The sequence below is a fragment of the Vulpes lagopus genome, chromosome 5 (assembly GCF_018345385.1).
Source record: "Vulpes lagopus strain Blue_001 chromosome 5, ASM1834538v1, whole genome shotgun sequence".
Classification (NCBI taxonomy): Eukaryota; Metazoa; Chordata; class Mammalia; order Carnivora; family Canidae; genus Vulpes; species Vulpes lagopus.
In genome coordinates, this window is record NC_054828.1 from 123,695,667 (window position 1) to 123,721,263 (window position 25,597).

Sequence of the window (25,597 nt, forward strand, 5' to 3'; positions counted from 1 at the left end):
TAGATGAAGCCCACCAATATTATGGAAGGTAATTTGCTTTACTTAAAGTCAATTGAACTAAATGTTAGCCTCAAAAAAAAAAAAAAACTTCACGGAAATATCTAGAATAATATTTAAATATCTGAGTTCTGTGGCTTAGCCCAGTTGATACATAAAAGTAACCATCACAAGCATATACTGAGTCACTCACTGTGTTAATGTTAAATATTCAAAGATTAAATAAATTAAATAAAATAGATTTATGTAGTTTACCAGGGAGGGAAACAATCATCCAAACGGTTACAACACCATGAGATACTTGTGCTTAAGGATAGGTCTGCAGACTAAACAGCAGAAGAGAAATGTACTTGATTGTTGCTAAGAGATGAGCAAGGAAGACTTGATAGAAAGACCGATGGAGGGATCCCCTGGGTGGCTCAGTGGTTTGGCCCCTGCCTTTGGCCCAGGGCGCGATCCTGAGGTCCCGGGATCAAGTCCCACGTCGGGCTCCCAGCATGGAGCCTGCTTCTCCCTCTGCCTGTGTCTCTGCCTCTCTCTGTCTCTCTTTCTATCATGAATAAATAAATAGAATCTTAAAAAAAAAAAAGAAGAAGAAGAAGGACCGGTGGATTCTTGCTGCCCAGTATACCACCGGACTATATGGCTTTATTATTATTCAAGTTTCAGCACTTTAGACCCCTGAGCAGGTCACTTCTCTGGGCTTAGTTTCCTTACCTTTAAGATGGGGACAGATCTCTCCCTGGCAGGTTATTGTGGGGAGTTAAAAATAATGTATGGAAAGTATTTAGCCCAGGGTTTGTAGCATAATACTCATCCTAAAATATCATCTGGCTGGGTCAGGTCTTTGACGGCCTGTCTATGTTCATTCCTTCTCCTACCTGACACAGTGTCTGCTCTTGGATATTGAATATTTTGCTACTCTGAGTCCACCCTGACATGACATCCTTCCCTACTGATCCTCCTGCCTAGAATATCCATTATCTGTAGTGTGGTTGGTGGACTCCTCTTATAATTAAACTCTTAGTTGAAATGCCACCTCCTCCAGGAAGCCTTACCTCTTACCAGCTCTCCAGGCTTCCTGGAACTGCTTCTTCTCTTTATGATAGCTGTCACCCCTGCATTACTGGGGGGCACACTTAGAGCTAAATGTGGTTTATTTCCCTCGAAGTTTATGAAGAACATGATGCACAGTGGATGATAAATGTTTACAATAGAAAAAATACAACAGTGAGGTGAAAAGAGCAAATTCAAATGTACCGGCAAGGGCACCAGGTGGCTGAGTTGGTTAAGTGACTGAGTCTTGGTTTTGGCTCAGGTCAAGATCTCAGGGTCCTGAGATCAAGCCCTGCATCAGGCTCTGTGCTTGTGGAGTCTGCTTGAGATTCTCTGCCCCTCCCCCTACTTGTGTTCTAGCATTCTCTCTCTCTCTCTCTCTCTCTCTCTCTCTCTCTCTCTCTCTCAAATAAATAAGCAAATGAAATCTTTAAAAACAAACAGACAAGAAACCCCAAATGTACAGGCAATACACCAAGGAAAGATTTCCCACAGGCGTAGTTTCCATATTGATTTAAATCTGCTGTCCTCTTACAAACTTGTTTAGTGAATTCAGGCACAGTATTTCTCCTCCTTGGTACTCCTTTCCTTGTCTATAATAAAGATTGAATTAGATTACTGTATAATAGCATCTGTAGTTCTGAATCTGGGTTCCTTTGAAACAATCCCATAGTAAAAAGGTAAATATTTTCTTGAGAGAGAAAAAAAAAATGCCCTGAATTTTAACAGAGAACAATTGCACATTTACTGAAACTAAGTCCTGTGTAGATCACACCCACGTGGGGACGTGCCTCCAGCTGACGAGTTTCCAGAGCATTTCTTCCTTCAAACTCGTCAGCCTGCTGTCTCCTCCTACCATGTACCTGTGTGCGTCAGTGCACATCTCCTGCTCACGCCCTCAAAGGCAGCAATGGTTTGGCTATTTTCCCTTCACTCTTCTCCTAGTCAGAGAAGTGCTTTAGATTCCCAGAGCTCAGCACAGCACTTTACATTTCCAGAGAAAAGAGTGGATTAAAATTCAAGATGTTATTTTCTTTCAAAGTAGATGAAATCTCTGACTTTCAACTGTGTACTTAGACATCATATAAATGCTTAATCTTATGTATTTATATTAATAATTAATAGCAGCCTATTTAATAATTCCTCATAACAACATCACCTCATCTCCCCACTAACCAAAAACGACAAATGATATTTGCATGAGCCATCGCATTTCCTGTTCCATTTATCCTTACGCACATGTAGGCATCAATTATCTGATTGTGATCGTTAGCAAAATATCTTTGCATTGCTTGTTTTCTTAAACTCAGAAAATTCATTTCCTCAGAGTTTTTGCAAACAATTCATATTTTAACCTATTACCTTAGTATTGTTTCTTAAACACATTTCTTTTGTATGATAAAAGCAGAATGGTTGAAATCAGACAGATCTGAATTAGAATTCAGACTGACACCAGTGTGCTGGGTTTCCTTGGACGCACTGTTAACAATGCTAAGCCAGGTTTTCTTATAGAATGGACAAAATAATTCATAAATCATAGAGCATTTATGGAAACTAAATGCTACTATATGTGACAAAATCTGGTGTGTTGCCAAGACACAGTAAACACTTGATACATACATTGTTTTCTTCCTCTCTTAGAAAGTTATTTTTTTTTATTTTTGCTAGTAGAGATCATGTTGCAGATAATGCGTTAGATATAAGGTTATAGCTATTTATTCTCATTTATTAAGATATGTGCATGGAAAATTGTGCATATGATTTTTTTCTAATTTTTTTAATTACACGTATTACATACAATTACATGTATTTCTAGATAAACGGATACATGCATGAGGGCAGGAGTTGTCTAAGCCCTATCCACTTTAAGCCAGTGGTCCCCCGCTGTAAGCATGTTTGCCCCTAGAGGACATGTGGCAATGTTAGCAGACATTTTTGGTTGCCATAACTGGAGGGTGGGGTGAAAGGGGAATCTAGTGAAACCACGGATAATGCTAAACATCCCAGAATGCATAGGACAGCCATGCACAACAAAGAAATCCTTGTCCAAAGTTCCAATAATGCTGAAGATGAAAAACTCTGCCCTAAATGGATGGCAGTACTTGGCATATCATACATGGCCAATAAATATTTGCTGACTCTATGGGAAAGTCTCACCTCCCCACTGAAAACAAAAAGTTGGGTGCATGAATTCACAAGGCCCATTTCCTGTAGTATGCCCATTTTCATATTAAAAGGGAAGAGCAAAGGACACTAATACTTATTACTACATTATTTACATTCTGGGAACATGTTAAATAAAGTACACTTTCTCCAAATAGCACTTTGTCCTCACGGAGGTAATTTTTTTTCAGATACAAAATAGATTACCATCCACTCTTACCCATTTTATCAAAAGCCATAATGCACTTAAAATTAATAGAAAAGAATGATCTCTATTAGAAATGTTGCCAGCTATCTGTGAGATCAGTGAGTATTTAGATGGCCTAAACTAAATGACACTCTCAGATCAAAAGCACACTAAAGTTGAAGTATACTTCGGATTAAGTTAATTGCCACCCAGGAGGAATGATCATAACCAATGTTGTTCCACGAAATCATTATAATTAAAGAAAGCCAGGAAGAATCAAGAGCCTTTTGGGACCTCTATCAGGTTACAAACTCCTGAGTTCAACATATTTGGTGAAGTAGAATGTGTTTACAAGGAACAGCGGTACTATCCCAAGAACCATGAGGAATAAAATGAAGGAAGCATCCATCTTGATGGAGAACATGACATTAGGACCTAATTTAAATCCTGGATTTAAAAATGTTTTTACCTCGTTTAAACTATCCATTTCTTCATTAGCATCATTATTATTGTCATATTATTATGATTTCTTTTAAAATGAAATAAAAAGTTGGAGCCTGCTTCTCCCTCTGCCTGTGTCTCCGCCTCTCTCTCTCTCTCTCTCTCTCTCTCTCTGTGTGACTATCATAAATAAATAAAAAATTATTTAAAAAAAAATAAAATGAAATATAAAGAGATGAATACCAGAGCAAACAGTGAGAATACAGTGAAAATGTCTAAGAAAAATTAAAAAAAAATGCATGGGTAAAACCTCCTTACACCAGGTAGAGATTTTGTTAGAACTATTTGCATCACCTCATCCAATTCTTGGAGCATGTATTTTTAGCAGTATTTTAGAGATAAAAGAGACCAAGGCACATATAAGTTAAATGGATCAGCCAAGATCATGCAGGGTTAAGTGACGAGACAAGATTCAACAGTCCCAACTCTTCAAGATATTCCTCAGAGCTAGTAAGGAGAGTGACTGGGCTTAATGTTAAGTCTCCTGATGCCAATCACTATTAGATATACTCCTATCCATGGAAGACTGGTGCATAAACAATGATAACAAATTCAGAAACTGCCTAAAAAACTTTAGTGGCCATCTGATATTAGCATCTGTGATTTTAGCTAAATTTCCTCAAACTAGGATATGATGTGTAGAAAGAAAGTAAGGAAGATGTAGAAAACCATTAAGGACAGTGATTTTAGGTAAGAAGCTTTGCTTTACTGGCTCCAAGAAGCTCTAGAAGCTGCCCTTTGGCCACTTGGAGCCAAGTGGCAAAATAAACCTGAATAGATATATCTTTAAGATAATGCCTTCACTCTGTTAGCTGAAGCAGTCATATAGGAATAATATTTCCTTTTTATTTACTTAATAAATATTGATTGGTCTATTACTATGTTCTAAGGAACTCTGTGCTAGCTGGTAGAGATAAAGAACACACAATTCAGATAAGATCCTTGATCTCATTAAGCTTTCATTCAAGGCAGAGTGACACAAAATAGACCAGCAATAAGCACCATAATTCATGATAGTGATAAGCACAATTTGGAGAATAAAATATGGTAAGAGAGAGGGAAGAGCACAGGAGGGGCAAAGGGAGAAAAATCCTCAAGCAGAACCTTTCTCCCCCAAGCCAAGGAGGGGGTTCTATCTCAGGACCCTGAGATCATGACCTGACCTGAAATCAAGAGTCAGAGGCTCAACCAACCGAGCTACCCAGGTGCCTTCAGAGGAAATATATTATTAACATTTGTTTTGATGTCCTAAGTCTTTATGACACCTTACCCTTACCTTTGCAAGCCGGGACTAACCATCTGAAATAATTAAGAGCACAAAATTCAGAGGTGGCATTGACTGCACCATCACTCAACTCTACTAATGTAATTAGCTGGAACGGAATGGGAAAAGATTTAGGATTCAAGACCATGGAGGACACTTCTGAGTTTGAAGGTAGCAGGTTACTTGGAGGCTGTAGGGCCACGGATGACTTACACGAATGCTGAGTTTCTGCTTCCCTCTTTGTTGACATGATTGATAACACATCTCAAATAGTTTTGGTCATGTAAAGAATGAATGCATGTGAGAATCTTAGAACAAAGCGGGTGCTAAATGGCCATCCTTTCTACCCCTTTCACCCACTGGCGGGATTGACTCCTAAAGATGACATATGAAGAGTCTGAGCTCAAACTCCTGCCATAAACACAGCTGTCTCTGGAACAATTTCTGTAAAAAAAAAAAAACCCTAAAAACTAAGTGAGGGACACCAACTCTTGCAAAGAGAAAAAAGATAAAACATATTGAAGTGGGTAGGAAAGGCTGAGCTGCAGTGTGGCCATAATTCTGCAGGGCAAGGTGCAATCCAGAGGGAACTCTGCCTCCCAGACGCCAGCAGAGACTGGAGCACCAAGAGGAGATGGGGGTATGTGCTGGAGACAGACGGGATGACACCTTCTGGAAAAGGCAGGCACGTGCCCACGATGACACAGCTGCCCACTGAGGAGGCTCAGCCAAATAATCCCCATTTGATGCTCTTTCCAAGACTCTGTTTACCCACTTCAGTGATGTGAGGAATTTAAGTGGTAACGGGCAAAAAGACTTCAGAGGAGGATCTGAAGAGGGCCGTGAGTGGTCCAAGCTTCTTTGTGGGAGGAGTGGGCTTGAACCTCAGTGAGGCCTTTCCTGGTTCTCAAAGTGTGTTCCTAGGAGCAGCAGCATGATTGCCTCTGGGGAGCTAGTTAGATAATGCAAAGATCTGGGGCAGGCCGGAGCCATCTGTGCTTTAACAAATTCCTGTGATCGGAGAATGCATCAGAGTTTGCAAACCACTGTGCCAGACAGATGGTTAGAAAGAGAAAGGGTATCCACTAAAAAAACAAAAACAAAAACAAAAGCAAAAAAGGTTAGGAGTCCTTTGTAGTGTGATGATGAAAAAATGAAATTCTCACCCTATAAAGGACGCTTTGTGAATGGAAAATTGAATATAGATAGATGATAGATATCCATGGCACCTAGGTCACAAATCATGTTTGCTTTCTTTTTCTTTTAATTTTAAAAGATTTTATGTATTTATTCATGAGACACAGAGAGGCAGAGACACAGGCAGAGGGAGACGCAGGCTCCTACGTGGATCATGATGTGGGACTCGATCTCAGGACCCCAGGATCACGCCTTGAGCCAAGGCAGATGCTCAACCACTGGGCCACCCGGGTGCCTCTCATGTTTGCTTTCTAGCTATCTCTTAATTCATTTTGCTTTTACTTCCTTTGCTTCTTATTGCCCTAAAAAGCAGCTTGGCAATATTGTATCTGGTAATTTTAGGTAATAATAATCATATTGTGTTTATTCACTTTCACTTTACGTAACTGCAGAAAAAAATTTTTTTTCTGTAGGATAATTTAATGAATGTTCATGGAATTGCCCTCAGACTTTGACCAGAGCTGTTGTATGATGCTGAGTGAAGATATCCAAGGTCTGAAGCATCCCTTGTGGGTGTTGCCATAATCTGGGCTACACTATCAATAATCACTTTGTAAACCCTAAAATAGTAATCAAATATTAATCATCGCCTATAAGAGAATCCGACATGTGCTCAGATAATCTCAGATGGATTCTTGCTATAACATGATTTTACACTTTACTTGCTCATAACATACATGCTATTTTGGATAGATTTGGTAGAGGAGGTACCTTGGAGATTTAGCATCATGGATCAATGAGAGAAAGAACAAAATCTGTCTCAGGTGGTGGGCATGTCAAGGATAAAAATCCCTCATTTACTGAGATCCATGTGTGGATATTGTTGCTGTGGATTTACAGACGTTCTATGAACTCCTCACAGCTCTACTTTGAGTCTTGTGTTATTCCATATTAAGCTGAAAAAGTCAAAGCTTGACTTTAGAGAAAGCTGAAATCTTCACACCTAGGAAAACTGATTGAAACCCAATTCTGATTGCTTAAAAGTTCTTGCTTTTCTACTCTCTGGAGTCATAACCATAAAACAGTTTGTTCTCCACCTGTCAAACCCTTTTTTGCACTTTTCATGCCAGCGGATGTTCTGTAGAGGATGGGGCTATTTCTTACTTGTTTCTACTCTGCCTCCTTCACCCTCCAGCCAGTTTCAACTCCAATGTCTTGTAGAAGCCTTAGCTTAACATTCTGCACCTCGGGTTTCTCATTTATCAAATAAAGCAAATAATATTCTGTAATATATAGAGTTGGGATGAAGATAAAAATGTATTTAAAGGTATCATTAGTAGAATAATAGGTGTTTTTTTAAGGTTCTGCAGTTTCCCAATGTTCCGTAATGAATATATATTATATAAATATTGGTAAGTACATTTATTTTCTAGGGAGAATAGTTTTCTGCCAATGTTCTATAAAATGTATTCAATCTCTCTTCTTCTTAAAAAATCGTATTTGTCTCTCCCGTCATCTTGGGTATTGCTGATATCAGAATAAACGGAGGTATGAAACAGCAGTGGATAAGTAAGGGGGCCATTTCTGAACTCCTAAAATAATTAAGATGTTAAAGGGAAAAATGAAATGCATGTAGGAAAAAAGGATCTTCCCTACCAAGTTTGGAATCCAAATCCTTGGGCAGATTTCCTTGGCAAATTTTTACAAGACTGCTTTGAGGTCTTTTGATAGCTGCATTGTCAATTTCTGTAGAAAAATGCTTCAACTACCAATATCTATTCATATGTAAATTGTGCCCTTCCTTCAGACTCCAGCCATAGGGGCCAGTAAGTCTGTCTTCCCTGGTTCTTTCCACCCAGGAACCTATATACCTTCTCTGTATTTAATGGTTCTTTACCTTTGGTGTCTCCCAGGACACATGCTTAAGGAATTGTTGATAAGGAGGAGAGGGTTATTATTACACTGCTGAAAAGGAGTATGGAGAAGAAAGAAAAAAAAATGTCTGTATTTTATTCTAAAGACATTGACTGTAAGTATTTTGTTTTTTTTTTTTATGTTCACTATTTTTTTCTTTTTAGAAATATTTTATTTATTTATTTGAGAGAGGGAGAGAGAGAGAGAGAACAGGGTTAGAGGGAGAGGAAGAAGCAGACTCCTCACTGAGCAGGGAGCCAGATGGCAGGGGCTGGATCCCAGGACCCTGAGACCATGACCAGAGCCGAAGGCAGACACTTAACTGACTTGAGCCGCCCCTGTTCACTATTTATTTTTCAATGTTTATTTGGAGTGTGTTTTTGCTTACCTAATTAAAGTCAACATAAAAATATAACATCAATATGCAGAAATGATCAAATTTTACATGGTAAAGTGACATGATAATTAATTTGTCAAGACAGTAAATTTTTTGGGATACATCATTTTCCAACACACAGTGTAGGCTGTCATTGTTTGTTACCCACCATACTAGAATACAAACTGGATGAAATCATAAATTGTATCTGAATTGTGCTTTTCCCCTGGATCTCCCAATAGTAGATATTCAACAAATAGTTGTGTACTGAGTGGCTTTCACTTTTATTGCATATTGGAATCTATGAAATACATTGTGTCATTTAACAATGACAACCCCTTAGGAAAGAGTAGACCTTTTTACTTATTTCATGGGTGATTTAACTTCTGGGAGTGAGCGGCCAAAAACACTTAACCATCCATCCTGAGCTTTTGTCTCAGAGCTGGTGTTCTTTCTTACAAGACAGGTTGACTTAAATGGAAAGAATGGATTCCAAAGGGTCTTTTAATTTGGATTCATACTCTTTATAGGATAGCCAACCAACTCTTCCCTAGTGATATTCGGGATATCAATATGCCAAGAAGTTTGAGATATTTCTAATGAATTGGTCTTAAAATCTAAGCACATAGAGTGCCAAAGTCATTATTTTGATGAATAGGTCCTAAACTTTTAAAAAATGAAGCTGTGATGACAAATATCAAATCTTTTAAACAAAATCAAATTCAGGAGTTCAATTTAAATCTTGGCAAAGTTTCAGGCACATTAAAAGAAAATTAAATGGGTTTTAGGAAGCAGAGCATTCATATTTTACCTTTATTATTAAACAACTCTTAAAACCTCTACCTTTTTGTCTCCCCAACCCAGAGAAAAAAGGCCTCTTTAGCAGCAACCTGTCTGACCTCAGACATATTAATTAAAATTAATAGAAGAACAAGAGGTTTTTATTTTAAAAACTTTCAGTAGTGAAGAAAGTATATCACCAAGAGTAAGCAATTAGAAGTTTACAGCTGTGTTGTTTTGATTTAAAAAAATAAATATATATATGGAATCCTATTTTCAAGGGGAAGTTAAAAGAGTCATCATATCTACTATTTTAAAATACCTACTATGAGAGAGATATAGTTCTAGGCTTTTTAATACTTTAAGTCACTAGTTTCCAGGACAGCTGTTAGTATCTCTGTTCCATAGATAAGATCATAATCCCTGAGATGGTAAGAATTTTTGCTATAGTGGTGTGCTTATTACCTGATGAATTGTGGCCTTTGACTTTAAAATATCTGTGCTCTGCATACTACCCAGCCATTGCTAAAATCCATAAGTCACTGTGCTTAAAAAATGTAAAATTTCCCCTATAGTATGTAATATGTCCATTTATTTTAATGCACAGTTAATATTTTACATTGTCTACCATCAAGAAAAATTGGTACTCTGGAAGGAAATGCCATGTTTTTCCTTGAGCTTTCTATACATCTTGCAAACAGATGTTTATCCCAGGAGTATGTGCTCCACATTTGAGAAGAATAAACAATGTACCATGTATTAGGTGTTCACAGTGAGAAAGGATTATACTAAGGACTTTGCACTCATGTTTTCACTTGATCCTCAGAGAAATCATTGAGACACAAGTTTTTGAGATCTATTTGTATAAAATATCCTGTGGCTTATCATTTAATAGCATCATTAATTTCCCTTAAACTGAGTTGTTTTATAAGTCACACCAGGTTTGAGCTACGGGTATAGGGTCTATGTGATTGATTTGTTTCCCCAACGTGTAGAAACAGTGCCCCTGGGGGAAGGGGAAGTGGATGGGGGGAGTATCTAGTTATAGGCAGTGGGTAGGATTTCAGAACTTTTTGAGAAAGATCATCTTGATATGTGAATCTGTAAATACTACACTCTTCAGATTGTATCTCTTTTTTATGGAACATGAAAACTTTTATGTTAAAAGGAGTTAACATTTGTGAAGTTAACTGTCATTTAATAGCTAATGAGAGAAGCGGGGCAAGATGGTGGAGGAGTAGGAGTCCTCAACTCACCTGGTCCCACCAACTTACCTAGATAACTTTCAAACTGTCCTGAACACTTACGAATCTGACCTGAGATTTAAAGAGACAATAGCCAGAACGCTACAGAGAGAAGGGTTTTGGCTTTTAACAAGGGAATGGGGCAGCTCCCCCAGGTACACACACCTGAGAGTCAGCACACCAGACCCTCTCCCAGAAGACCAGCTGGAAGGACAGGTGAGGAGCAAGTTCTTGACCAAGCAGCACAGGAAAGTTCCAGAGGAAGTCGAGGGATTTACAGTATATAAAACTAGAGGGCACCCCTCTTGGTTTTTTTTTCCTTTTTCCAATACAACTCGTTTTTATATCAGACTATAAATTTACATTATTTTCTCTTTTCCCACCTTAACTACAATATTTTACCACTCTTCATTTTTAAGTTTCTTCTTTTTTGACTTTCATATTTCTATGATTACAGGTCTTAGATATATTTTCCACTTCTAGATTCCCTTCAACATACTCAACTTAATTTGGGGAGATAGACAAGATATGTTTTTTGTTTTGTTTTGTCTTGTTTTGTGTTTTTTGTTTTCTTTCCCTCATTTTGCTCTACAATGGCAGAAATTAATAACTTCTGAAACATGACCAGCATGCACCCAAAACCAAGTGGTGTACCACGCTGGTTCATCCTGTGAGATCATATTTTCTCTTCATCACCATTCTGCCCCTCTCTTTTATCTCTATGTTGTGGTGGTCAATACTGGGGCCCTCTACAAGTATTTCTGGTTTATATAAATTTGGGACTGAGCGCCTCCTAACATACAGAACTAAATATACGCAGAACCAAGAGGATAACCCTCTAGAACCCCTCAGGTAGACTACATTCTCCTTACACTACAACTTCATCACCACCACCTTCTCCCAATCCTCCTCCCCTTTTTATCTTCTCCGTTTTTTCTATATTTTTTCTTTTTTTTCTCTCTCCTTACTTTTGCCTCTTTCCCGATTTTTTTTTCTCTTTTCTTTTTTTCCTTCTTCTTTGGGATTTTCAGCCTTTTATTTTATTTTTTTTTACTACTTTGTTTTTAAATTTGTTTTCACTTTAGTGGTCCCTTTGTTTTATTTTGTTCTGATCTTTGTTTTCAATTTCTGGTCTCTGACCTTGAAAGAATCATCTGGAGTGAAATTTACATAGGTTGTGGTTGATATTCTTCACTCAACATGTTCATACAGGGGATCCCTGGGTGGCGCAGCGGTTTGGCGCCTGCCTTTGGCCCAGGGCGCGATCCTGGAGACCCGGGATCGAATCCCACATCAGGCTCCCGGTGCATGGAGCCTGCTTCTCCCTCTGCCTGTGTCTCTGCCTCTCTCTCTCTCTGTGACTATCATAAATAAATAAAAAATTAAAAAAAAAAAAAAAAAAAAAAAACATGTTCATACAGCCACACTGCACTGAGCAAAATGACTAGAAAGAAGAACTCACCACAAAAGAAAGAATCAGAAACAGTACTTTCTGCCACAGAGTTACAGAATTTGGATTACAATTTGATCTCAGAAAGCCAATTCAGAATCACAATTATAAAGCTACTGGTGGCTCTGGCAAAAAGCATAAAGGATTCAAGAGTCTCCCTGACTGCAGAATTTAGATCTAATCAGGCCAAAATTAAAAATCAATTAAATGAGATGCAATCCAAACTGGGGTCCTAAGATGAGGGTTAATGAGGTGGAAGAAAGAGTAAGCATAGAAGACTAGCTGATGGCAAGGAAGGAAGCTGAGGAAAAAAGAGAAAAAACAATTAAAAGACCATGAAGAAAGGTTAAGGGAAATAAATGATAGCCTCAGAAGGAAAAATCTACATATAATTGGGGTTCCAGAGAGCACCGAGAGGGACAAAGGGCCAGAAAGCATATTTGAGCAAATCATAAATCATAGTTAAGAACTTCCCTAGTTTGGGGAAGGAAACAGGCATTCAGATCCAGGAGATAGAGAGATTCTCCCACAAAATCAGTAAAACTGTTCAACACCTCAACATTTTAGTGAAACTTGCAAATTCCAAAGACAAAGAGAAAATCCTTAAAGCAGCAAGAGACACGAGACCCCTAACTTATATGGGGAGAAGTATTAGGTTAACAGCAGACCTCTCCACAGAGACCTGGCAGGCCAGAGGGCGGGCAGGATATATTCAGGGTCCTAAGTGAGAAGAACGTGCAGCTAAGAATACTATACACAACAAGGCTCTCATTCAGAATAGGGGAGACAAAGAGCTTTCAAGATAGGCAGAAACTGAAAGAATTTGTGACCACCAAACCAGCACTGCAAGAAATATTAAGGGGAACCATGTAAAAGAAAGAGGAAGCCCAAAGAAATAATCCACAAAAACAGGGACTGAATAGGTATTATGAAGACACTAAATTCATATCTTTCAATAGTTACTCTAAACATGAATGGGCTTAATGATCCCATCAAAAGACACAAGGTTTCAGACTGGATAAAAAAGAAAGACCCATCTATTTGCTGTCTACAAGAGACTCATTTTAGACCTAAGGACACCGGCAGCCTGAAATGAAAGGTTGGAGAACCATTTACCATTCAAATGGTCCTCAAAAGAAAGCTGGGGTAGCAATTCTCATATAATATAAATTAAAATTTATCTCAAAGACTGTAGTAAGAGATGAAGAGTGATACAATATCATACTTAAAGGGTCTATCCAGCAAGAAGACCTAACAGTCATGAATATTTATGCCTCTAATGTGGGAGTTGCAAGTATATCAATCAATTAATAACCAAAGTAAAGACATATTTAGATAATAACCCACTAATAGTAGGAGACTTCAACACGGCACTTTCTGCAAATGACAGATATTTTAAGCAGAACATCACTAAAGAAATAAGAGCTTTAAATGATACACTGGACCAGATGGATTTCACAGATAGATACAGCACTTTGCATCCGAATACACCTGACTACACATTCTTCTCAAGTGTACATGGAACTTCCTCCAGAATACACCACATACTGGGTCACAAATCAAGTCTCAATCAATACCAAAAGATTGGGATTGTCCCCGCATATTTTCAGACCACAAAACTTTGAAACTAGAACTCAATCACAAGAAGAAATTTTTAAGAAACCCAAACAAATGGAGGTTAAAGAGCATCCTGCTAAAAGATGAATGGGTCAACCAGGAAATTAGAGAAGAATTAAAAAGATTGATGGAAACCAATGAAAGAATAACAACCATTCAAAATCTTTGGGATACAGCTAAAGCAGTCCTAATATGGAAATACATCGCAATGCAAGCATCCCTCAGAAATTTGGAAAAAACTCAAATACACAAGCTAATCTTGAACCTAAAGGAACTGGAGAAAGGACAGCAAATAAAATCTACACCAAGCAGAAGAGGAGAGTTAATAAAGATTGGAGCAGAAGTCAATGAAATAGAGACCAGGAGAACTGTAGAACAGATCAACAAAACCAGGAGTTGGTTCTTTGAAAGAATTAATAATATAGATAAATCATTAGCCAGCCTTATTAAAAAGAAGAGAGAAAGGACTCAAATTAATAAAATCATGAATTAAAAAGGAGACATCACAACCAATACTAAGGAAATACAATCGATTTTAAACCATATTATGAGCAGCTAAATGCCAATAAATTAGGCAATCAAGAAGAAATGGACACATTTCTGGAAAACCATAAATTACCAAAACTGGAACAGGAAGACATAGAAAACCTGAACAGGCCAATAACCAGGGAGGAAATTGAAGCAGTCATCAAAAACCTCCTAAGACACAAAAGACCAGGGCCAGATGGCTTCCCTGGGAATTCTATCAAACGTTTAAGGAAGAAACAATACTTATTGTACTAAAGCTGTTGCAAAAGATGGAAAGGGACAGAATACTTCCAAACCCATTTTATGAGGACAGGATCACCTTAATTTCAAAATCAGACAAAGACCCCACCAAAAAGGAGAATTATAGACCAATATCCCTGATGAACACAGATGCAAAAATTCTCACCAAGATACTAGCCAATAGGATCCAACAGTACATTAATAAGACTATTCACCATGACCAAGTGGGATTTATCTCCAGGATGCAAGGCTGGTTCAACACTCGTAAAACTATCAATGTGATAGACCATATCAATAAGAGAAAAAAACAAGAACCATATGGTCCTCTGAATAGATACAGAGAAATAATTTGAAAAAAAAAAAAAACAGCATCCATTTGTGATCAAAACTCTTCAGAGTGTAGGGATAGAGGGAACATTCCTCAGCATCTTAAAAGCCATCTACAAAAAGCCCACAGCAAATATCATTCTCAGTGGGGAAACACTGGGAGCCTTTCCCCTAAGATCAGGAACAAGACAGGGATTTCCACTCTCACCGCTGCCATTCAACATAGTACTAGAAGTCCTAGCCTCAGCAATTAGACAACAATAATAAATAAAGGCATTCAAATTGGCAAAGAAGAAGTCAAACTCTCCCTCTTCACAGATGACATGATACTGTACATAAAAACCCCAAAAGACTCCACCCCAAGATTGTTAGGACTCATACAGCAATTCATCACTGTGGCAGGATACAAAATCAATGCCCAGAAGTCAGTGGCATTTCTATACACAAAGATGAGACTGAAGAAAAAGAAATTAAGGAGTCAATCCAAGTTACAATTGCACCCAAAAGCATAAGATATCTGGGAATAAACCTAACCAAAGAGGTAAAGGATCTATACCCTTAAAATTACAGAACACTTCTGAAAGAAATTGAGGAAGACACAAAGAGATGAACAAATATTCCATGCTCATGGATTGGAAGAATTAATATCATGAAAATGTCTATGCTACCCAGTGCGATTTCCATGTTCAATGTAATCCCTATCAAAATACCATGGACTTTTTTCAGAGAGTTGGAACAAATAAACTTAAGATTTGTGAGGAATCAGAAAAGAGCCTGAATAGCCAGGGAAATATTGGAAAAAAAAAAAAAAAAACAGAGCCAGGGGCATCACAATGTCAGATTTCAAGTTGTACTACAAAGCTGTAGTCATCAAGACAGTGTGGTCCTGGCACAAAAACAGACACATAGATCAATGGAACAGAATTGAGAACCAAGAAATGGGCCCTCAACTCTATGGTCAACTAATATTGGACAAAGGAGGAAAGACTGTCCACTGGAAAAAGGATCGTCTCTTCAATAAATGATGCTGGGAAAATTGGAGAGCCACATGTAGAAGAATGAAACTGGACCATTCTCCTACATCATACACAAAGATAAACTCAAAATGGATGAAAGGTCTAAATGTGAGACAAGAATCCATCAAAATCCTAGAGGAGAATACAGGCAACACCTTTTTTGAACTTGGCCACAGTAACTTCTCGCAAGATATATCTATGAAGACAAGAGAAACAAAAGAAAAAATGAACTATTGGGACTTAATCAAGATAAAAAGCTTCTGCACAGCAAGAAACAGTCAACAAAACTAAAAGACAACCTACAGAATGGGAGAAGATATTTGCAAATGACCTATCAGATAAAGGGCTAGTATCCAAGATCTATAAAGAACTTATTATACAGGGATCCCTGGGTGGCGCAGTGGTTTGGCGCCTGCCTTTGGCCCAGGGCGCGATCCTGGAGACCCGGGATCGAGTCCCACATCAGGCTCCCGGTGCATGGAGCCTGCTTCCCCCTCTGCCTGTGTCTGCCTCTCTCTCTCTCCCTCTGTGACTATCATAAATAAATAAAAATTAATAAAAAAAAAAGAACTTATTAAACAACAGCAGAGAAACAAACAATCCAACCATGAAATGGGCAAAAGACATGAACAGACATTTCACAGAGGAAGACAAAGATAGACATGGTCAACAAGCACATGAGAAAATGTTCTTCATCACTGGCCATCAGGGAAATACAAATCAAAACCACAATAGGACACCATTTCACACCAGTGAGAATGGGGAAAATTAACAAGACAGGAAACAACAAATGTTGGGGAGGATGTGGAATAAGGGGAACCCTCTTGCACTGTTGGTGGGAAAGTGAACTGGCGCAGCCACTCTGGAAAACTGTGTGGTGGTTCCTCAAAGAGTTAAAAATAGAGCTGCCCTATGACCCAGCAATTGCACTGCTGGGGATTTACCCCAAACATACAGATGCAGTGAAACACTGGGACACCTGCCTCCAATGTCTTTAGCAGCAATGTCCACAATAGCCAAACTGTGGAAGGAGCCTCGGTGTCCATTGAAAGATGATGGATAAAGAAGATGTGGTCTGTGTATACAATGGAATGTTACTCAGCCATTAGAAATGACAAATACCCACCATTTGCTTCCACGTGGATGGAACTGGAGGGTATTATGCTGAGTGAAGTAAGTCAATCAGAGAAGGAGAAACATTATATGGTCTCATTCATTTGGGGAATATAAAAAATAGTGAAGGGGGTTGTAGAGGAAAGGAGAGAAAATGAGTGGGAAAAATCAGTGAGGGTGACAGAACATGAAAGACTCCTAACTCTAGGAAATGAACAAGGGGTGGTGGAAGGGGAGGTGGGCGGGAGTTTGGGGTGACTGGGTGACGGGCACTGAGGGGGACGCTTGATGGGATGAGCACTGGGTGTTATACTATATGTTGTTAAATCGAACTCCAATAAAATATATTTTTAAAATGGGAAAAATAGCTAATGAAAAATATCAGGCTGAATTGATATATTGGAGTACCTGAGAAATTTGTGTGAAACAGAAAATTCATGGAAATGCTGTGTATCCGACAGACTATATTAGATTAAATAAAATATTTCCGGTTTACTCTTTAGCCACATTTTCAGATGGTTTACACCTTTAAGATTTCTTTGGCACTAATTCTATTTGATTTATATAGAGCTGAATACTTAGAATGAGTCTCCATATAGCATCCATTACTGTGGGACAAAGGGAGGTCAGCTCTTACCATCTGTGTGCTACCAGTGTGAACACTGTGGCCCTCAGGCCTTAAACGTTGTCTTAAGGTCAAACGTTAATAGGTAGCAGAAATTGTGCTTAAATAATTTGACTTTAAAGAATTTCAGTTCCCAAATTAACTTCGAATTTTTACTTTGAAAAATAACGCACAGATGTGATAATTTTGCAGGTGGGTGTAGATTGAGGTAATCTGTCACACATCTCTAGTAGCAGCTGGGAATGTGGTCAGTGACGCTGGACCCAGACAGCGATTATTCTGTGGCCAAAAGCAATGGACACTTGATGAGCTACTGATTTGTCTACATCTATCCTCATTTCAGGAGAACTTGATTATAAACATAGACCGGTTATGGGGGGCAGCGATCATTGTTCATTCACTCATTCCCACTATCATGTTCAAATCTATTTTGAAGTGAATTGATTTATTTCCGTCTGTTCCTCAGTTGAACAAGGATTACCTCCCAGGCACTGTGCTAGATGCTGGTGCTACATTGTGAGCTTCTTTACTCATCAAACACATATGTGGAGGGAGAAAGACATTCAACTGATTAAAAAAAAAAAAAAAGATGAGTTGCAAAATGAGTCACTTTATTGACACAGAGTTAACAGAGAATTCTAGGCTTTTCTGAAGAGGTGACATTTTAGGTGACATCTGCATGAGTCCAAGAGTGGAAAAAGAGCATGTGGGATAGGAACAGGCTGCCTAGATAAATGGTTTGAGGTGAAAACAGCCTTAAATAAAGTCAGCGTGGCTGGAACAAGTAGAGAAGGAGAGCAAGTCCAAGATGAGATTTGAAAAGGAAGGTGGAAGTTGTAAATCACGAAGAATATTAAGTCATTACTTTAAAGTCCTAGGCCTGCTGTAACCAAGTATCCCAAACTGAGTCACTTAAAACAACAGAGGTTTATTCTCCCACACTTTTGGAGGCTGGATGTCTGAAATCAAGGTGTCTAGAGGGTTGATTCCCTCCAAGGGTACTGGGGAGTGCCATGCCGTGCCATGACTGTCCCCGGTTTCTGGTGGTTGGTGACAGTACTCAGCATTCCTTGGCTTGTAGATGCAGCTCTCTCCAATCCGTGCCTCTGTCTGCACTTAGTTTCCTCATGTGATCCTGTTTCCTCACATGGCCAACACTTCACAAGGACACCCATCTACAGGGTTAGGGACCCAGGCCACCCCAGTTTGATCTCCATTTAATTATATCTACAATGACCCTATCTCCAAATGCGGTCACATTCTGAGGTACTGGAGATTAGGATTTTGATATTATCTTTCTTCGGTGGGGAGGGAGGTGACACAGTTTGATTCATAGCAGCCATGTGATGAGATTTTTATCTATTTAAGCTCAAGAAGAAATCACTGAAAAACTTCATGCATCCCTCTGATAATTTTTTGACGAATGTAGAAAGGCAACAGCAGAAAAAGAAAACAAATTAGTAAGCTTCTGCAAATACCTTGGGGTGGTTAGAGATAATAGTGGCTTAAGCTAAGACTGCAATCCTAAAGATAGAAATAGACATATTTGACAAGAGCATCATAAGAGGGGAAATAGATTTGAGGATAGCAGCAAATCAATAAATCATCATGGACTTGTTAAGCTTGGCACGCTATGAGACACCAAGGAGAAATGAAAGTAAGATGTTGGCCCCGTAGGAGCATCATTCAAGAGGGAAGCTGACAATACAGCTTTAGGACTCGGAAGCACACAGATGACGCTTCAAGAGATGAGATGGTTGTCTCATTAGGAGAGTGTAGGAAGGAGGATAGGGTGCTGGGGTGAGTCCAGTCTAGGGAGAGGAGGAGGGCATAGTGGCTTCAGACATAAAGGGAAAAACAGTCAGACAATAATGAGTAAATAAGAGGATAATATTGTATAAATTAATGGACAAAAATGTTTCCAGAAAGGAAGGTTGAAAAGTGCTTAATTCTGCTGAGGATGACATAAATGGGGGCGGCATTGCCAGAATGGGACTATAGGGGTGCTGTTTTTTTTCTATCTCACAAGAGAATGCCACATTTATTGGAATAAATTCATATGTAAGTAGTTACATAGAGCTCTATGTGTAAGGAAAGTTTGATAATGTAGCCAAACAGGGTAGACCAATTTTGTTCCTGGTACATACAAACAAACGTCAAAGGCATAAATCAATAGGGTTAAATTGATAAGGGCCTGAATAAATCCCAATCTCATTTTTAAAGACTTCGTTGAATCTTACAAGCCTCCAAGCATATTTGGTAGGAATGATTGAAGGCAGTTACTCTGTGTGGAAACTACTCATAGGTGTTTCTCAGTTTTCAGGAATCATCAAGTAATCTTTGAACAGTTGCAGTTTTTATTTTATTTCTATATGGTACTATTTTGTGACATCATAGGGACTTTTTGTTACTTTTCCTGCTCTTACATCTGCCTCTCCTCTATTCTCTTAGAGGAGGGTTTGTAGAGTAGTCATGAAGTCTCGGTGAAAAGTGGAGTCAGTAAAGGACATGCCATGCCTGAAATCATTTATATTAATTTTCAATTTATATTAATTTTCAAGCGTTTTGGAGGCCTTCCTAAACAAAAGAAAACAAACAAAAAATGAAAACAAACAAAAAACCTTGCCCTAGTTTCTTGAAGCTTTATGGACTATCTCTGAAAGTACATTTTCATAACACTGGGAACATAAAAGTCTCAGGAAGACAAGAAACTTGAATGAGGTTTTGAGTATACCCAGAGTCCTAATTCTTTCCATGCTTCAATTTATTGGATTCACCCAACAGTATAATATTTTTCTTTCCTTCCAAAAGACTTGTCTACCTACTGTTAAGAATTGGACAAGATTTACTGATTTGGTTGCCTACTGGTGTGGTGTCTTTAAGTGGTGAATATAAATCTTTAATCACACTGCTTAGAGTGACTTCACTTCCTCCTAGTATCTCATCTGTGAATAGGAAGAAAAATCTACTGAGACTATATTATTGATGTTTGCAATACCACTTTTTTTCCTATTTAAATTCATTTTCAACAATTTTGGGGAACCATTTTTTTTCCTATTAGAGTGTAGCTAGTATTTTCTAGAAAAACAACCTTAGAAGAAAGAAATGATCTACTCTGCAAATAAAGGCAAATGTGCTGAAAGATGACAAGTTTGAGATAGGACATCTGGCCACCACATATTCTCTTTTAATATCTGATGAATGGACATACTTGAAATGAGTGTTATCTGTTTGTTTACCGAACTTCACTCTTCAGTTCATGATAATGTCAAATGAGTCATCATTTGCCGTTGCTAAGAATTCTGGGACATTGCTGGAATAACTGGACATCCTAAACACCAGCTTCTGGAAACACACTTAACTTTCCCCATTCCACATGTACCACTGCTCCACATTTCTCTTTGTACTCTTTCTACAACCCCACCTACTCTTTTTCTATTACTGTCTTTCTTTCTTTTTAGATACAGATTATTATAACAATTTAATTTGTGGTTGAACACATATCACCTTTGGCAAATTGTTCAGTTTTTGTGTTAATTTTTCAGACTCCAAGATTTCAAATATACTAAGGTACAGCAACTGCCAATGTCCCTTTTGAGAGTGGAGTAATACTAGGCCCTACCAGTGGAGTGGAGTGCCAGAGACATTGAGGCACATGCACTTTGGAAGAAGAGGTTGGAAATCAAATTCTCTTTGTCCCATGGACTAGCCTTGTTGTTTATGGAGTCAGTAATCATTTCTCTCAGAGTGTCAGGTTACCACCCATCTATATAAACAAAACAAACAAACATGGAAACCCCCAAAATACATTCTAAGAATGATAAGAAAGAATGTAGGTGAAAGACCCTAAAAATTAAAAGGTACTTAAGTAAGAGTACCTTTCTCTTCTCCTTCTTTCTTAAAGACAGGAAAACCAGATGCTATTATTTCTAGGCAAATGGCCTTTTTGAGAAGAAATCTTGCTTTTCAAAAAATATTATGATTATTATATTTTTAGTTAAAAACAACTTGTGTCCAGTGTTAGAATAACTATTATTCTTGGGACATTTGGAAACTTGCTTTCTAGAAGAATTGTATTAGTTTAAAATGTCATCAGTAAGTAGAATACCAAATCATTTTTACTAAAATGCTTGCTATTACTTATTGTTATTTTACTATTTGTAGTGTAAAAGTTATAACTCTAAGAGAGAAGGACATATGGTGTTATCAGAAAGAGCACTATATTCAGTTACTCCAGTTTTTTCTGCATACATATTCAAAGGTTATTTTTCCCTAAGATCCTCACCTGAAATCGAATAGAAACTGCAGGGCTCTTTTGGCTATTTTCAGGTAACAAATGTCCTTGGTAACTTCTAGTCTTGTTGAATAACTTGAATAATGCAGTAAAATAGTTGCCTCTTTTCTGTTTTGGATCTCTAATGAATTCACCAACTGTACTACAAATTAAGATGTAGTTTACCTGTCCATCTTTCCCGATCTAGTGTGCTTTCTTCCATCTTAATAACTATGGTTTCTAATATCTCCAGGGTTAGAAGTAGATATGAGAAGTGATTTGAGGAGGCCTGGGTGGTTCAGCGGTTGAGCGTCCGCCTTTGGCTCAGGGCATGATCCCAGGATCCCCGGATCGAGTCCCACATCAGGCTCTCTGCACGGAGCCTGCTTCTCCCTCTGCCTGTCTCTGCCTTTTCCTCTCTCTGTGTTTCACATGAATAGATAAATAAAATCTTAAAAAAAAAAGAAAAAGTGATTTGAGGCAGGCAAATCCCACTGCAACTACTCATTTGCTCTAACGTCAGAGCATTCTGGTTGCCACAAATTCCTGTTCTTTGGCTCTCTGAATCATGACATAGGCACCACTGCTTATTGTCTTCCAAGTTTCAGTGGTGATATATTAAACTCTGAGTGGTCCATCAGAGCCACTTTCCCTAGACTTTATCCATTTTTTAGGAGTTGAGAGTAGGATTCACATCTCAATGATAGCTTTTTCCAAAATACCTCCCTAATCTTGAACTGGTTTTACAACCTCCCGTTATAAGAGGATGGAAGTGAATGATCAAGGAGATGTTAACCAACTTTTAAAAATATAGACTTTAATTTTTAGGGAAGTTTTATATTCACGGTAAAATTGAATGAAAAGGGCATAGAATTTCCATATACCCCCTGCCCCTACACATGCACAGCCTGCCCCACTATCCATATTTGAACCAGAGTGGCACATCTCTTACAGTAGATAAAACATACCATGTTCATGAATTGGAAGACTCAAAATGGTAGATAGGTGGCCAAATTAAGTTTAACACAGTTCCTATAAAAATATTAACAAGGATCTTTGTAGATATTTTATAGATATAGACATGCATATTCTAAAATACTCTAAAATATGAGTGGAAAGAAATTATGACATCTGCAAGACCTCAAAAAGCTAAAAGGATATTGAAAAATATTAATTTTTTTCAATGCTAAGGTATACTAACTATCTCCTGTAATAACACAGTTAATACCAGATGAAGAGCAGACATGGATAAATGGAACAGAGACAGACCTGCACAAATATGTCCAATTGACTTTTATGATAGTGCAAAAATAATTAAATGGAAGAAAGGTGGCCTTTTAGTTGGACATTCAATGGCCAGAAAATGATCGTAGTCTTATTTTTTTTTAATTATTTATTTTTGATAGTCATACAGAGAGAGAGAGAGAGGCAGAGACAGGCAGAGGGAGAAGCAGGCTCCATGCACCGGGAGCCCGACGTGGGATTCGATCCCGGGTCTCCAGGGTCACGCCCTGGGCCAAAGGCAGGCGCCAAACCACTGCGCCACCCAGGGATCCCTGATTGTAGTCTTAAACCTCAAAACTTACACAAAATTTAGCCAAAATATCACAAACTTAAATACAAACCGTAAAGTATAAAATCTTTAGGAATAAATAACAGCATTGGAGGAAATCTTTGGGACCTAGGACTAGGCCACTGAGAATTCACACCAAGAACACAATCCATAAAGAAAAATAATTGATAAATACCATATCGGAATTAAACATATTTGTTCTGTGAACAACTCTATTAGGAAGATAAAAAGATGAGTTACAGACTGGGAGGAAATATTCATAAACTATATACCTAAAAACTTATATCTAGAATGTAAAAGAAACTCTCAAAATTCAACAGTCTCAAACCCCTAAACGATCCAGTTAATAAATGGGTAAAAAAAAGGAGCAGTCAGGTTACTGTAGAGGGTATCCAGATGGCAAATAAGCATGGAAAATAATTTTACTATTGTTAATCATTAAATAAGTACAAATTGACATTTTCACAATATTAATTCTTCCAATCCATGAGCATAGAATATTTTTCCATCTCTTTGTGTCTTCTTCAATTTCTTTCAGAAGTGTTCTGTAGTTTTTAGGGTATAGATCCTTTACCTCTTTGGTTAAGTTTATTCCCAGGTATCTTGAGCTTTTTGGTGCAATTGTAAATGGGATTAACTCCTTAATTTCTCTTTCTTCAGTCTCATTGTTAGTGTATAGAAATGCCACTGACTTCTGGGCATTGATTTTGTATCCTGCCACACTGCCAAATTGCTGTATGAGTTCTAGAAATCTTGGGGTGGAGTCGTTTGGGTTTTCTATGTACAGAATCATGTCATCTGTGAAGAGGGAGAGTTTGACTTCTTCTTTGCCAATTTGAATGCCTTTTATTTATTTTTGTTGCCTTATTGCTGAGGCCAGGACTTCTAGGACTATGTTGAATAGCAATGGTGAGAGTGGACATCCCTGTCTTGTTCCTGATCTTAGGGGAAAGGCTCCCGGTGCTTCCCCATTGAGAATGATATTTGCTGTGGGCTTTTTGTAGATGGCTTTTAAGATGCTGAGGAATGTTCCCTCTATGCCTACACTCTGAAGAGTTTTATCAGGAATGGATGCTGTATTTTGTTAAATGCTTTCTTTGCATCTATTGAGAGGATCACATGGTTCTTGTTTATTCTCTTGCTGATATGATCAATCACATTGATTGCTTTATGAGTGTGGAACCAGCCTTGCAATGCTACCCAGGGAAATTTACACATTTAATGCAATCCCTATCAAAATACCATGGACTTTGTTCAGAAAGTTGGAACAAATTATCTTAAGATTTGTGTGGAATCAGAAAAGACCCTGAATAGCCAGGGGAATATTAAAAAAGAAGACCATAGCTGGGGGTATCACAATGCCAGATTTCAGGTTGTACTACAAAGCTGTGGTCAAGACACTGTGGTACTGGCACAAAAACAGACACATAGGTCAATGGAACAGAATAGAGAATCCAGAAGTGGACCCTCAACTTTATGGTCAACTAATATTTGACAAAGGAGGAAAGACTATCCACTGGAAAAAAGACAGTCTCTTCAATAAATGGTGCTGGGAAAATTGGACATCCACATGCAGAAGAATGAAACTAGACCACTCTCTTTCACCAGACACAAAGATAAACTCAAAATGGATGAAAGATCTCAATGTGAGACAAGATTCCACCAGAATCCAAGAGGAGAACTTTTTTGAACTTGGCCACAGTAACTTCTCGCAAGATACATCCATGAAGGCAAGAGAAACAAAAGCAAAAATGAACTATTGGGACTTCATCAAGATAAGAAGCTTTTGCACAGCAAAAGAAACTGTCAACAAAACTAAAAGACAACCTACAGAATGGGAGAAGATATTTGCAAATGACCTATCAGATAAAGGGCTAGTTTCCAAGATTTATAAAGAACTTATTAAACTCAACAGCAGAGAAACAAACAATCCAACCATGAAATGGGCAAAAGACATGAACAGACATTTCACAGAGGAAGACATAGACATGACCAGCAAGCACATGAGAAAATGTTCTTCATCACTGGCCATCAGGGAAATACAAATCAAAACAACAATGAGATCCCACCTCACACCAGTGAGAATGGGGAAAATTAACAAGGCAGGAAACAACAAATGTTGCAGAGGATGTGGAGAAAGGGGAACCCTCTTGCACTGTTGGTGGGAATGTGACCTGGTGCAGCCACTCTAGAAAACTGTGTGAAGGTTCCTCAAA

The 25,597-nt window shown here is 38.2% G+C and overlaps 1 protein-coding gene across 1 annotated transcript in view; it reads right to left on the minus strand.

The window, feature by feature from the left end:
* Positions 1-6,795: 6,795 nt before the first annotated feature.
* LOC121491894 (glutamate dehydrogenase 1, mitochondrial-like) overlaps positions 6,796-25,597 on the minus strand; it is a 60,848-nt gene continuing 42,046 nt past the window's right edge. Inside the window, 1 exon segment of the mRNA XM_041757020.1 lies at positions 6,796-6,925. Coding sequence (XP_041612954.1) covers positions 6,796-6,925 — 130 coding nt within the window.